Consider the following 12,877-nt stretch of genomic DNA (forward strand, 5'->3'; position numbering starts at 1 on the left):
GATCATTACACAAATATAATTGTTCATTTTAAATATAAAATTTATATGCACAACGACGTATAATTATATACTGTCAAAAATTGAGAATGAGTTTATTGGTACTGTATAATAATATATTATTAGTTATTAATTTAAATATATAGTTTTAGTGTTTTGAGTCAGTTCCTTCGGAGTGATGACTATGTGGGTGGTGTGAGGAGTGTGAGTGGTGATGCCTGTGATGTGTGTGGGAGTGGTCGCCAGAATGATGATGATGACGATGCCCATCGGAGTGTCGATGAGACCCGCCAGAGTGATGCCTCTCTCGGCCACCTCGATCTAAAGATCTCTCACTGCCTGAGTAGCGTTCGCGATCACTACCAGAGTGTTTCCTCAGTCTGTCACTACCAGAATGTTTCCGTTCTCGTTCATTGCTACTAGAATGCTTTCTCTCCCTTTCGTGACTACTAGAATGCTTTCTCTCCCTTTCATGACTACTAGAATGCTTTCTTTGTCGAGCTCTTTCTCTATCACGGTCACTCGAGTGCTTTCTCTCTCGGCCATGTTCTCTTTGCGAGTGTCCTCTCTCTTTGTCGCCGCGATGTCTGTGTTCAGAATCGGCTGAATGAGATTTGTGGGTATCGTTTTTTCGATCTTTATCAGGTTGCCGTGACTCTTTATTTTCTGTACTACTGCGAGGTTTATCGGTTTTTGAGTTGTCGGAGGGAAGGTCATGTTTATCACTGGTAGTGGGCGGAGGAGGTTCTTCCTGGGCAATTGTGGCAATGTTGTCAAGGTAACGCTTCTTAACAGGAAACGTAGAATGCTGCAAAAGAGGAAGAAAGATACGAATTCATTGTGTCACAAAGAGAGTAGTAAAGATCAGTAGGGCAAACTAAGTACATTGGATTATGCACAAAACCTGAAGATACATTACCAGTATATACCCTAGCTTGTTTACTGTAGCAGAACCTAACAGTGAGATGAAGTGGGTGGGAGGGAGTTCCCCCACCTAACATGACCTTGTATATATATGTGTACCTGGTGTTTCTCAGCAGCCGAGTCTTTTTTGGCTCTTCTGTATAATTTGTAGAGCTTCTGGGTTGGGACTGGAGTGAACTTTGCCACAAACAGCCAAAGATCGCTGCAGGGATATAATACATGTAAATATGTGAGTGTGAGCGTGTGTGTACAGTACCCCACCATCACTAGAGGTGTGTGTGTGTGTGTGTGTGTGTGTACAGTACCCTACCACCACTAGAGATGTGTGTGCGTGTGTGTGTGTGTGTGCCGTGTGTGTGTCCGTGTGTGTGTGTGTGTGTGTGCGTGCGTGCGTGCGTACAGTACCACCATACTCACGATCTCCACTGTGCTGACTCTTGCTCTGACTCACACCTGGAGAGATGGGCACTTATATGATCCCCGATAATAATCAACACCTACAAGGATGTGAGGATAAGTAAGTAAGTAAGTAAGTCAGAGGGTGGTCTTGACCACACCTTCTTGTAATGGACCAGTATCTCAGGTTTTGAGAGTTCTCCACTCTGAGAAAGCTCTTTCAGCGATTTCTTTACTGGCTTCAGTAGGGATTTGCACTGTGTGTGTGTGTGGAGGGGGGGGGCGTGAGTGTGTGTGTGTGTGTGTATGTACCAGAGCATGAACACACTGTCCACACTTCCAATAAATATATCAAAATGGCAAAAAAATGTTTTGGGAAAATTAAAAGTAACCTTTTCGAAGGTGTCCTGGTCCAGTTCCCTCTCCTCATCTCCGATATCAGATACTCTCTGGTCGTCACTCCCTCCCTCGAGAGCACTCAGCACACCTTCCTCTTGTGAGAACAGCTGCTTCTGGGCCCCCCTCTCACGAACAGCTTTCCGAGGGGAGCTTCTAGAACCGGGAGTGGGCGTTCGATCCTGTCTGCTTGATAGCCTTGAGGGTATACTCTTCTTTGGTGATGATTTCAATCTTTTAGTGACTGGTTGTTTTGAGGGTGGGCGGGGTCTTTTCTGACCACGCCCACTCTTAGTACTGGATGCATTCGACTCTGCATCAGAGTTGTTAACTGATACAAGATCACGACTGATATTCACGAGCAATTTAGCTTGCTCTGCTGATGCATGGCCAAAGAACTTCGATAGATCTTGCTTAGATGTCGATGTACTTCCTTTCTTTTTCGCTTTTGAACGAGAAGTGGCAGCTTTTCTCGGGGACTGTCTCGACTTCTTGGCCATCTTTCTTTTAGCCTCGGCTTGTAGTACTTTCAACAGATACTCGGCTCTAGTTTGCAGGTGGGAAGACTGGGGTTTCAGTGCTCTATTCTCAGGGAGTATCTTCTTGCCGAGGCCCTGAGGGTCGCTGTCACGGATGGCCTCCCAATTTCCGAGGCCGTATTCGTAGATCGCCACTAGCAGTTTGGCATCGTCGACAGGTGTCCATTTCACCTTAGGCCATTGGACGGGTTTGGGCGGATAGAGTAGACGAAACCTGGAGAGGGAGGGGGATCGCATCAACACGACAACGGTACTTTACATGCTGCAAGCTTCTTAGTACATGTATAGACGAGTGATGCAGTGTTACTGTACATGTACATGTATCTACATGCAGCTCTAGAGATAATAAATGGAAATGGGGAAGTGTGGGGGGGGTTGGCGCTAATTTTATGCAATTGCCCCCCCTACTCACTTCTTCCGTGCCAGTGAGTTGGCTGGAATACAGACAGTGAGTGCTCTCAGTTCTTCCTCTCTCTTCAAGATGGAGGAACAGGTGGCGCTCACACCGCACAGACGAACAGAGGGTCCCTTCTTGGCCGTGTAGTTAGATTCATTTTCAACCCTATAATTGTAATTGTAATTTTAGACGACTTGGTGTACACAGAAATGCAAGTGTACTGATAAAATGATTGATCCATACATGTACGTGTACAACTAGCGGTTAAATAGAAGCATCTTTGAATGGCCATAACTTTTGTTTCGTTGGTCCAATAACGTTGATTCTCTGATTTTCTGAAAGCTTACAATGAGCTCGTTAAAATGGTGGCTTAAAATCAAAAGTTTATTTTTGGCCTGTTTTTGACCAAATACCATGAGCTATAGCCCACGCTTTTTTTCTGAAAATGAGAAATTATGGCCGGTTCTATTTGAGATTTGAGCATATCACCTGAAAGAGCTCCTTCTAAGCTTTCAGAAAATCAGAAAATCATTGAAATAGGATCATTAGAACTCTATTTAAAGAGCCGACTCTTAGTACTCTACAAACGCAGAGGAATTACATACGTGTACAACAATGTACATGTATGAATATCACATGACTTGCACATGACTGACCTGGACCTGTGCTCTGCCTCCGCCTCCTGACAAGCCTGGTGGAGCGTGTCTGCCAGTGACTCCAGTTCCGATAGTGACTTCTCCTGTAACTCTGCATCGGCAGCAATAGACTCCAGTCTGTGTGTGTGGTGTGTGCGGTGTGGGTGGTGTGTGTGTGGTGTGATGTGTGTGGGGGGGTTGTGTGTGTGTGTGTGTGGGAGGGTGTGGGAGGGTGTATGTGTGTGATGTGTGTGGGGGGGGTTGTGTGTGTGTGTGTGTGTGGGGTTGTGTGGGAGGGTGTATGTGTGTGTGTGTGTGGGGGGGTTGTGTGTGTGTTCATTGGCACATAATTACAGTATGATTATAATACAAACCTTGTTCTGGGCTCTCCAAATTTCCTATAGCTCTTGATAAACCTTCTTATCTCCGCATCAGAGAAACCTCTCACAGTCTTAGTAACCACCGTCTCATCCATGGAAATGGGTATGGCAATGGGTGTGGCTTTGTCTCGCCTCCTTGTAGATGACGTTGTTTTCCTAGCAGTCTCAGGAACAGGCTTTGAGCCAGCGTTTGCAGTAGAACCGTCTTCACAGTAATTCTGCATAATTAAGAGTGTTGTACTTACTACATGTTGTACTACATAATTATACTAAAACGAAATTTTTTACTCACGAAATCAATGCTATTCAAGTTTTTTACCCCACGAAAATTACTCGCTATACGGTAAAGCTTTTGTTCAGCTGTGCAGAATAAATAATCAATTCATTGTCAATAGCAAATCTGAAAGACAGGAAAACTAATATCTCATTTTAAACAGACCTTCACTTTTCTTTTTCTGGGTGGTAAATATAGTTCCAGCTGCTCCTTCATTCTGTCCTCTTCTTCAATCTTTGAGCGCACGTCCGCGGGGATAATGTCGTCCCAGCTCAACTCTCCTCGCTTCTCCTTCAGCAGTGGCCCCCTCGTGCCCCCGGGGCTGAAGAGAGGGGGTTTACCCTCTGTGGGTGTGGCTACCACACCCCCTTCTAACTCTTCCGCATCCATTGCAAACGATGCCACTTTGAATTGTGACAAGAGGTCATCGTGTGAAGAAGATTCATCGTTGGTTGCTTGCGTTTCCGCTCGACTGAGTATTTCGTCGAGGTCCAGTTCCTGTAGATCTCGATCTCCTCGATCAGAAGGCCCCGCCCCCTCCTTGCCTGCCTCCTTGAAGATGTCCTCAGCACCAAACTTGAGGATGGCATCCAGCTCGTCTTTATCAAACGGCACCCTATGGGGGGGGGGGGTACATGTACATGTGTACAGGAAAATAACGCTTTACATTTAAACACATCAATTGGATGTTCCTAACTCAATTTTATTGACTTTCAATGGTATTATCCGAAACACTGTACATGTACATGTGCTTATGCTGCAAAAAGCTGCTATTCCGCGAAAACCTTTCTAACATGTTCCTTCCGCAAAATTTTTTACCCTCGAAATATACCCGCTCTACGGTATTAGGAGGCAAGTTGAAATGTGCTTTACAGTGATTATTAGAGCCCCTCCCACATCCTGTATACCTGTTAGTGTCCGCTGTCTTGGAGAGGACAGTTTGTCCAGTCGTGTCCATCCTCTGAATGACAAGATGGTCCAGAACCATCTTCTTCTTTGCCCTCTCTACAATGTCCTCCTCCACACTGCTCTTGGTCACCAGTCGGTAGATGTTCACCTGTGTGGAATGTGTGTGGAGTGTGTGAGGGGGTGGGGTGTGTGTGGAGTGTGTGAGGGGCGGAGTGTGTGTGGAGTGTGGAGTGTGGGAGGGGGTGGAGTGTGTGTGGAGTGTGGAGTGTGTGAGGGGGTGGAGTGTGTGTGGAGTGTGTGAGGGGGTGGGGTGTGTGTGGAGTGTGTCTTTGGATGTCATGTGAATTTGATGTATCATGAAGACGAATTATTCCATATATGTACCTGTTTCTTTTGACCAATCCGATGAGCCCGTGCCTGAGCCTGAAGGTCGTTCTGGGGGTTCCAATCAGAGTCGAATATAACCACGGTGTCGGCCGTGGCCAGGTTGACCCCCAGACCCCCTGCACGGGTCGAGAGAAGGAAACAGAAGTCTTGTGACCCCTCAGCATTGAAGTGGTCGATAGCGTCCTTACGAGAGTCACCACGAACAGAGCCATCCAACCTCTGTGGGGGGCAATGAAGTAATAAAGTATCTGTGGGGTACATGTGATTAAGCAATCTCTGTGGGGGGCAATTAAGCAAGTCTATGTGGGGGATTATTAACTTCCAATAATAAGGCGTATAAAGTGATCTCCAGATAGTGTCTACCTGGAATGCAAAGCGTCTGAGTTTCATGTACTCCTCGAGAATGTCCAACATCCGCACCATCTGAGAGAAGATGAGAACACGATGGCCAGTCTTCTTCAGTCGAACCAGGAGCTTGTCCAGTAGGTACAGTTTCCCACTGCCTCGAATCAGAACCTGTTGGGGGGGGGGGGGGGGGGGGAGTAATATTCGTGAGTATAAAATGTTCGCAGTACATGCTTATTATCACCGAAAAACACGAAAGTTTATACCCTCGAAATATACCTACTACTGTGGAATTTACACATTGTATGTATTAAAGTATGCAATTAACACTTGTACACACGGAAATGAGGCCTGAGATAGACCACCACCCCTCACACGGAGATAGACCACACCCCCTCACACCTGTAGTCTGTCGGAGGTCACAGCATCTCTGTCCTCTGGCCTGACTATCCAGGTATGGTTGCAGCACTTCTTGAGCTCCATCACCATGTTGATGAACCCAGTGATGCTGCCCTTGACCCCTTTACTCAGGGCACGGTAGTTCTTGGTCAGTATCCACCTAGGGGAAGAACACGTACACAGTGTAAGCTTTATAGTCTAGTTAGCTATGAGAATATAAGTGCTCATAAATTAAGTCTAGTCTAGGTTATACGAAAAGCCGAATTTAGTAGTTCATTGATAGCACTGTACATGTATGCTTATAGGGTAAAAATCCATCAAAGGAACATTGGCCTAGAATAATATGGACTTAGAGAGCTTTCTTAATATGAGGCCGTGCAATTGACTTACAAGTTTAGACACAGCTTGCAAGCACACTAACCTGTAGTACTGCTTCTGACTGGACGACATTCCGACTCTCAGAATTTGCTCAACTTTTGCTGGGAGGGATTTCTCAACGTCTTTCTTCATTCGTCTGAGGAGATACGGTTGCAGCTGCTGATGGATGGAAGAGAGGCTCTTAGCGTCCCCCTCCCCGTACGCGTGGTGGTCAAACTCAAACTCTTCCCAGTCAGGGAACCTAAGCGGTAGAGATGGATAGATTATATGCATTCAAAAAATACTTAACAGAAAACTTTGAGCATTCTCAATCAATAGCAAAAGAGGTGATCGAGGAAAATCTTGCTAACCAGTGAAAATGCGTGTAAATTATTACTTAAAAAACATATAAACTAATTGACAATCACCTGACTTCAAGTACATGTACATATACACGTGTACAAAAGCACTCACTTTTTATCCATAATGAAGTGCAGGAGCGACCACAGTTCCTTGAGTGAGTTTTGGAGTGGTGTGCCAGTGATTAAGAGACGGTGGTTCGTCCTAAACTCCATCAGAGTACGATACAGAAGAGAGTCATCATTCTTGAGACGATGAGCTTCGTCCACTGCTAACTCCGCCCAGGCCACGCTGCCCAGAAACTCTTTATCTTTGAGCAGGATCTCGTACGTTGTGAGAATAGTATTGAACTTGAGCTTGCGGTTGGCATGACACCACTCGTACTCTCGTATCTGGAGTGAACATGCACACACTTATTATACCTTTCATCATAGCTACTTCCTTCTGACTAGAGTCAGCTCTTTAAATAGAGTTTTGATGGTCCAAATTCAGTGATTTTCTGATTTTCTGAAAGCTTAGAAGGAGCTCTTTCAGATGGTATGCTCAAATCTCAAATTTTAGGCAGGCCATAATTTCCCATTTTCTGAAAAAGACCGTGGGCTATATATAGCCCATGGTATTTGATGAAAAACAGACCCAAAACAGACTTTTGATTAAAAGACGCCATCTTAACAAGCTCATTGTAAGCTTTCAGAAAATCAGAAAATTAACGTCATTGGACCAACGAAACTAAAGTTATGGCCGTAGTATGTATACAGTACCTATATGGATATACGTAACCCCTCCCCCACAGGAAACGTACCATGTTCCTGCTGCTGACGTCACCTAGGTAGACAATAGTGTTCATCTCTGGAGCCCATATCTCAAACTCTCGTTGCCAGGCGGGCATAGTAGAGAGTGGTACCACGATGAGGTACGGACCGTACAGTTGGTGTTCGTGGTAGAGGTAGTGGAGGAATGCAATCGTCTGTATGGTCTTCCCCAGTCCCATCTCGTCAGCTAGGATCACAGAATTGTGCCTGAGGCCGAGGGGGGGTGGTCAATAGTGCAGGGTTGTGTTGTACATACACACACTCTTGCTACGAAGTAAAATGGTCGTCGGTAGTAATGATACAACCACCTATTTGGTATAGTTTACCACATTTTATGATATAAAAAAGGCTAAGATTGAGGATTGTAAATACATACCCTTACCTGGGTACATCCCTAGCTGCAATACATACCCTTACCCGGGTACACCCCTAGCTGCAATACATACCCTTACCCGGGTGCAATACATACCCTTACCCGGGTACATCCCTAGCTGCAATACATACCCTTACCAGGGTACACCCCTAGCTGCAATACATACCCTTACCAGGGTACATCCCTAGCTGCAATACATACCCTTACCTGGGTACACCCCTAGCTGCAATACATACCCTTACCAGGGTACATCCCTAGCTGCAATACATACCCTTACCTGGGTACATCCCTAGCTGCAATACATACCCTTACCCGGGTACACCCCTAGCTGCAATACATACCCTTACCTGGGTACATCCCTAGCTGCAATACATACCCTTACCTGGGTACACCCCTAGCTGCAATACATACCCTTACCCGGGTACACCCCTAGCTGCAATACATACCCTTACCAGGGTACACCCCTAGCTGCAATACATACCCTTACCCGGGTACACCCCTAGCTGCAATACATACCCTTACCCGGGTACACCCCTAGCTGCAATACATACCCTTACCCGGGTACACCCCTAGCTGCAATACATACCCTTACCAGGGTACACCCCTAGCTGCAATACATACCCTTACCTGGGTACACCCCTAGCTGCAATACATACCCTTACCCGGGTACACCCCTAGCTGCAATACATACCCTTACCCGGGTACACCCCTAGCTGCAATACATACCCTTACCCGGGTACATCCCTAGCTACAATACAGCTGTATATACATGTACATGTATTATTATACGTAGGGATGGATCTTACTTGCACCATGACCTTGTGAGCCAGTTAACTCCGTCCAATTGGTAGTCTCTAAGTTTCATGCCCCCTCCGCCATTGAGAGTGTCCAGCTGCTCCTTCATGAACCGGAACCTCGGACGATGTCTCAGAACTTTTGCATTCTTGTTAGGGATTCGGTCCGATGAGTTTCGCTCGAGATAATTATCGATTTTGTCTTGATACCAGTGTGAGATGAGAGTGGCTTCCTCCCACGTGCTCTCAGAGTATGGGACCCCGCGCCATTTGCACAGATACTCTTGAGTACCCTCTTCTGAGTGACGAGCAGCTGTATTGGAAAAAATATGGATGTACACATAATTTAGATTATTATGAGCTGTACGAATATTTAATTTGGAATTTCATAGTAAAATTTGCAACAACGAAAATTACCCGCTATACGAAGATTCTCACCGATAACTCTTTCCACTTGTGTGAACTGCCCCAACAGCTGCTCTCCCAACTCCTCCTGACACTTGGCATACTCAACATCTTCTGGTGACGCCATTCTCTCCCACGAGGCTCTCTCTTCCTCCTTCTTCAAGAAGTTGTGGAACTTTTTAATCCCTTTGATATCTTGAGTTGTGAGGCTGCTCTCTGATTCCCAAGTGCAGTGGAGGTACGACTTATTCCGCCATTTTATGAGGTACTGGGCATGTGCAGACGACTTGTTGGATTGGTTAAGGTCGTCGGGGTCACATAGAGTGGGCGGTGGTGGCGGGGATTTGCCGGGAGTTTCCACAGGGTCCTCTAAATGTCGAGTATAGCAAGATGTCTTCTTACTGCAATCTGGTGAAAATAAGTACATACACGATAAAAGACCTCTCTTTGCTATAAAATTATAGCTATAAAATATATACAGAGACAGTGATTATATTATAGATCAGAGGCATAGTAGTATGGGGGGCCATACGAGTCAAAATGCCAGTTGTACATGTCTCAGTAAGAAAATTGACTCTTATTTATTATAACAGGAGCCCGTAAATAACCTTATTCTCTTATTAATGGACTCCTGGTTATGGATGCCTGGAAAACCTTTATAAGCGAAACCCTCGAAATATAGGGGAAATCCCACTTACATGTGCTAGCAATTGAACGGTAGGAGAACTTTTATATGAGGGCTACTGTACTTTGAGCATGGAGGCATAATAACGTAATTCTTATGAATCTTAGAACTGTTACATGTACGTGTAAGCATAGATAGAGTAGAGAGGGACTGGAAACGGAAGTACCATCGAAGTACCATCCGTGTATCTCGGCGGTTTTAATCGAGCAGGGTTTCATACAGAGGGGGGGGGGCGCCCTGGGATTTCCCACCCCTAGCCAAAATTCCCCCCCCCCCCGGAAATATGAAAAATTAATGATGTCATACCAAATTGTACAGTGATTCAGATAGATTTACATGTAGCTTATAATGATTATTCTACGTGGAGAAAAAGCCTCTTAAGAGTGCATCTAGCACATGGTACAGTTTAAAAGTTCAGACAGGAGATTACATACACAAAATGCATGTATACAATTACTATTATGATACTCTTTGCCTCACAACATAAGCAGAGCATGTACATAGTGGGACCATAGCCTCTGTACACACACTAGAGGTCAATTTGAGTACCTTTTCTGCTTTACTCAAAAAATGTTTTTTTCAGGTGAGCACAAAAACCTCCAAATTGCACCTTAGACAATCATTCTGCCAAATTTTTTCTGGGGGCACCCCCAAATTTTCAATGGTGTGCGGCCGTCGTCATTCCCCCCCTTGGCTAAAAATCCTGTATGAAACCCTGTCGAGGCTTACTTTTTAACACAAAGGCTAAACATGAATAATTCATGAGAATTGTTTTGCTCTCTGTAAGAAGTCCACGAGCAGTTCTGCTGCTAAACATCAACTTTCTCTAATACTTGAGGTCACTTGGGACACAGGACACTATTTAGTTACAAAGCCTTAGCTATATCAAAGGTACTATAGGAACACAAGCATGAAAAAACGCTCTGTGTACCTCTAGCTACTTCACGACAATAATTATGTTTCCAATTGATACCTACTATCAGGGGGCATGTGATTCAGTAATGGGGGTAGCTCTTGAGATGTATGCTTTGGACACAATAAGTTTCCCGGGCTTTTGCAGGAGTTATGAGGAGATACACGGATGGTCCCAGAGCCACTACATAGACTTCATTGTAAAACATCACGTGAATCACTTCCGTTTCCAATCCCTCTCTACTCTATCTATGGACTACGAACCTTCCACTGGGCCCATCCTCTTCTTGAGCACTCTCTCTATGGTCTCCCGGTTGTCCTCCAGGGGGGGCCCCTCCTCCACCCCCTCCACATCATCACCACTCACACTACCCTCCCCCTCACGGCCGTCTGAGTTAGGCTCCTTGTACGAGACCACACCCCTTTTGCGACTGGTCATACGAACAAAGTCTGTGTTGTTAGCTTCGGAGGTTCCTTTTCTCTTCTTTTTCTTCTTCTTTGTGTAGGATGGTTCAAATTCTGATTCGCTCCCAGTGCTAACAGCGGAGGCAGACTCATAGCTATGCTCGTAACCAGTACTGCTGCTGTGTGTGTGTGGGTGTGTGTGGTGTGTGTGTGTGTGGGTGTGGGTGTCTATCCAAGGTCTTATAGTACTAGCTATACACCTTTTAGGTATTTTTATGTACCTTTTCTTAGGTTGTGTGAACCTCTTGCGAGGTCTCTTACTGCCGGGAGTATAATCGCTATCACTGCCACCATCAGCTACCTGCATGAACTACACGGACAGTTGAAAAGTTTATTATTGGATAACGGAAGTCGGCTAAATAGATCAGTAACTTTGGAAAAAGCATGATTATTGTATTATAGCTCTAACAAGGGCTGGGTCTGTAGCTTATACACATAACGTGTGTAACCCTCACCCTTTAACATAGAAACTCACCTTTTTTCTACCTTTTCTTTTGCTACCTCTACTCCTACTTTGTTGGTAATCGTCTCCCGATGAATTGTCCTCATCAATGGAGCTGTCATTGTTGGATTGCTCCATCTCGCTCTCTCCAGTCATCTCAAACTCACTGTCACTCTTGACTCTGTTGCCTCTCCGAGCAGGTCTCCGTGGCAACACATCGCTGTCCTTTGATTGGTCCGACTCGTCAGAATAATTATAACGAACTTTCGTGGCGGCTCGTCTTGGTGGAGGCAATAAATCAAAGGAAGGAGGACAAAGTTCGTACGAATATTTTGAACTCGTTTTGGTCCGATTGAACTTAAAGGGGGAGTCCCTGTTAATTCGTGGTGCTTGACCGACTTTTCGACGATAAAACGAAGTTGTATTATTGCTCGATGCGGCAGCTTGACCTTTTGACCTCCGAGGGGACATGCTTTGGCTGTTAGTGGTGCTACTTGAATACACTGATTTGTTCTCTTCATCGGCTATCACCAGATCTCCCCCGGACTTACTGGCAGAACTGGAATCTGAATCAGATTCAGATATGGTTTTGGAACTGGAACCAGGAGACGGCATAAATTCTCCATCTTGACTTTTTCTATGCCTCGATTTCACATTGGCGAATTTTGTTTTCACGTCAATTACCATGTCACTAATATTGCTATCGCTACCAGGGGAATCGGACCCAGAGGTACTGCCGACATCTATTCCATCCATTCCAGGAACGCCCGAATAGTTGCGCTGAGATGGAGAATGGGGCATCAGATGATCGCTTGAGCTCATGGCAACGTATGTACGTACGTTGGTACGATGAAGATATACTGTACCTGTATCGTATCAACAGAAAACATGTTCTATAAACCTGCTGTCATATACACTAAGAGCTGGCTACAGCTGTACATTTATAGTATTACCTGTGATGTATTTTACCACATGGATCCAACTCGGTCCTCCATTTAATAGTAATACATATTAAATATGTACATGTACGTAGATCTAGCTCGCTAACTACACGAGATTGTTTAGCCGCAAATGACAGGAAGTGACGTTTCAATTAATTATATTATCTTGTGTACATGTATTAATTAACAGTCCAGATTTCAGAGGCTTTTGGATCAGTCTAGTGTAGTACAAGTGTGTATCCCGAGATCCTTGTAATTGTCCATGAAATCTATTTTGGGTTCTATGCATTATCATTCAAAATTTGGTCGAATCTTTCATCTAGATATTAATTAATTAAATCGAGAATTCTGAT

At 44.9% G+C, this 12,877-nt stretch overlaps 1 protein-coding gene across 2 annotated transcripts; it reads right to left on the reverse strand.

The window, feature by feature from the left end:
• Nucleotides 1–2: 2 nt before the first annotated feature.
• On the reverse strand, nt 3–12,684 carry LOC135338335 (chromodomain-helicase-DNA-binding protein 1-like). 2 transcript variants are annotated; one of them, XM_064534432.1, is made up of 22 exons: nt 12,537–12,684; nt 11,617–12,449; nt 11,363–11,451; nt 10,941–11,257; nt 9,113–9,487; nt 8,687–8,987; nt 7,498–7,714; nt 6,810–7,087; nt 6,400–6,597; nt 5,982–6,138; nt 5,598–5,750; nt 5,232–5,453; nt 4,847–4,995; nt 4,104–4,554; nt 3,659–3,882; nt 3,306–3,422; nt 2,665–2,814; nt 1,710–2,466; nt 1,479–1,574; nt 1,339–1,418; nt 1,021–1,123; nt 3–805 (listed from the first exon to the last, which is right to left on the reverse strand). In XM_064534432.1, the coding sequence occupies exons 2-22, from the start codon at nt 12,403–12,405 to the stop codon at nt 146–148; spliced, it is 5,883 nt and encodes a 1,960-aa protein (XP_064390502.1). In that variant the 5' UTR covers nt 12,406–12,449; nt 12,537–12,684; the 3' UTR covers nt 3–145. The 2 variants fall into 2 exon arrangements, with proteins under 2 accessions (XP_064390502.1, XP_064390501.1); XM_064534431.1 differs by having other exon boundaries at nt 10,941–11,260.
• Nucleotides 12,685–12,877: the final 193 nt, after the last annotated feature.

The sequence above is a fragment of the Halichondria panicea genome, chromosome 7 (assembly GCF_963675165.1).
Source record: "Halichondria panicea chromosome 7, odHalPani1.1, whole genome shotgun sequence".
NCBI lineage: Eukaryota > Metazoa > Porifera > Demospongiae > Suberitida > Halichondriidae > Halichondria > Halichondria panicea.

What these genes read in the sequence shown, in the direction of transcription:
- LOC135338335 (XM_064534431.1), bottom strand. Translation starts at nt 12,405, where the DNA reads ATGAGCTCAAGCGATCATCTGATGCCCCATTCTCCATCTCAGCGCAAC. An exon ending in ACGTCAGCAGCAGGAACATG is followed by an intron (nt 7,088 to 7,497) that starts GTACGTTTCCTG and finishes TGTTCACTCCAG; the next exon opens with ATACGAGAGTACGAGTGGTG. An exon ending in TTTGGAGAGCCCAGAACAAG is followed by an intron (nt 3,423 to 3,658) that starts GTTTGTATTATA and finishes CCACACACACAG; the next exon opens with ACTGGAGTCTATTGCTGCCG.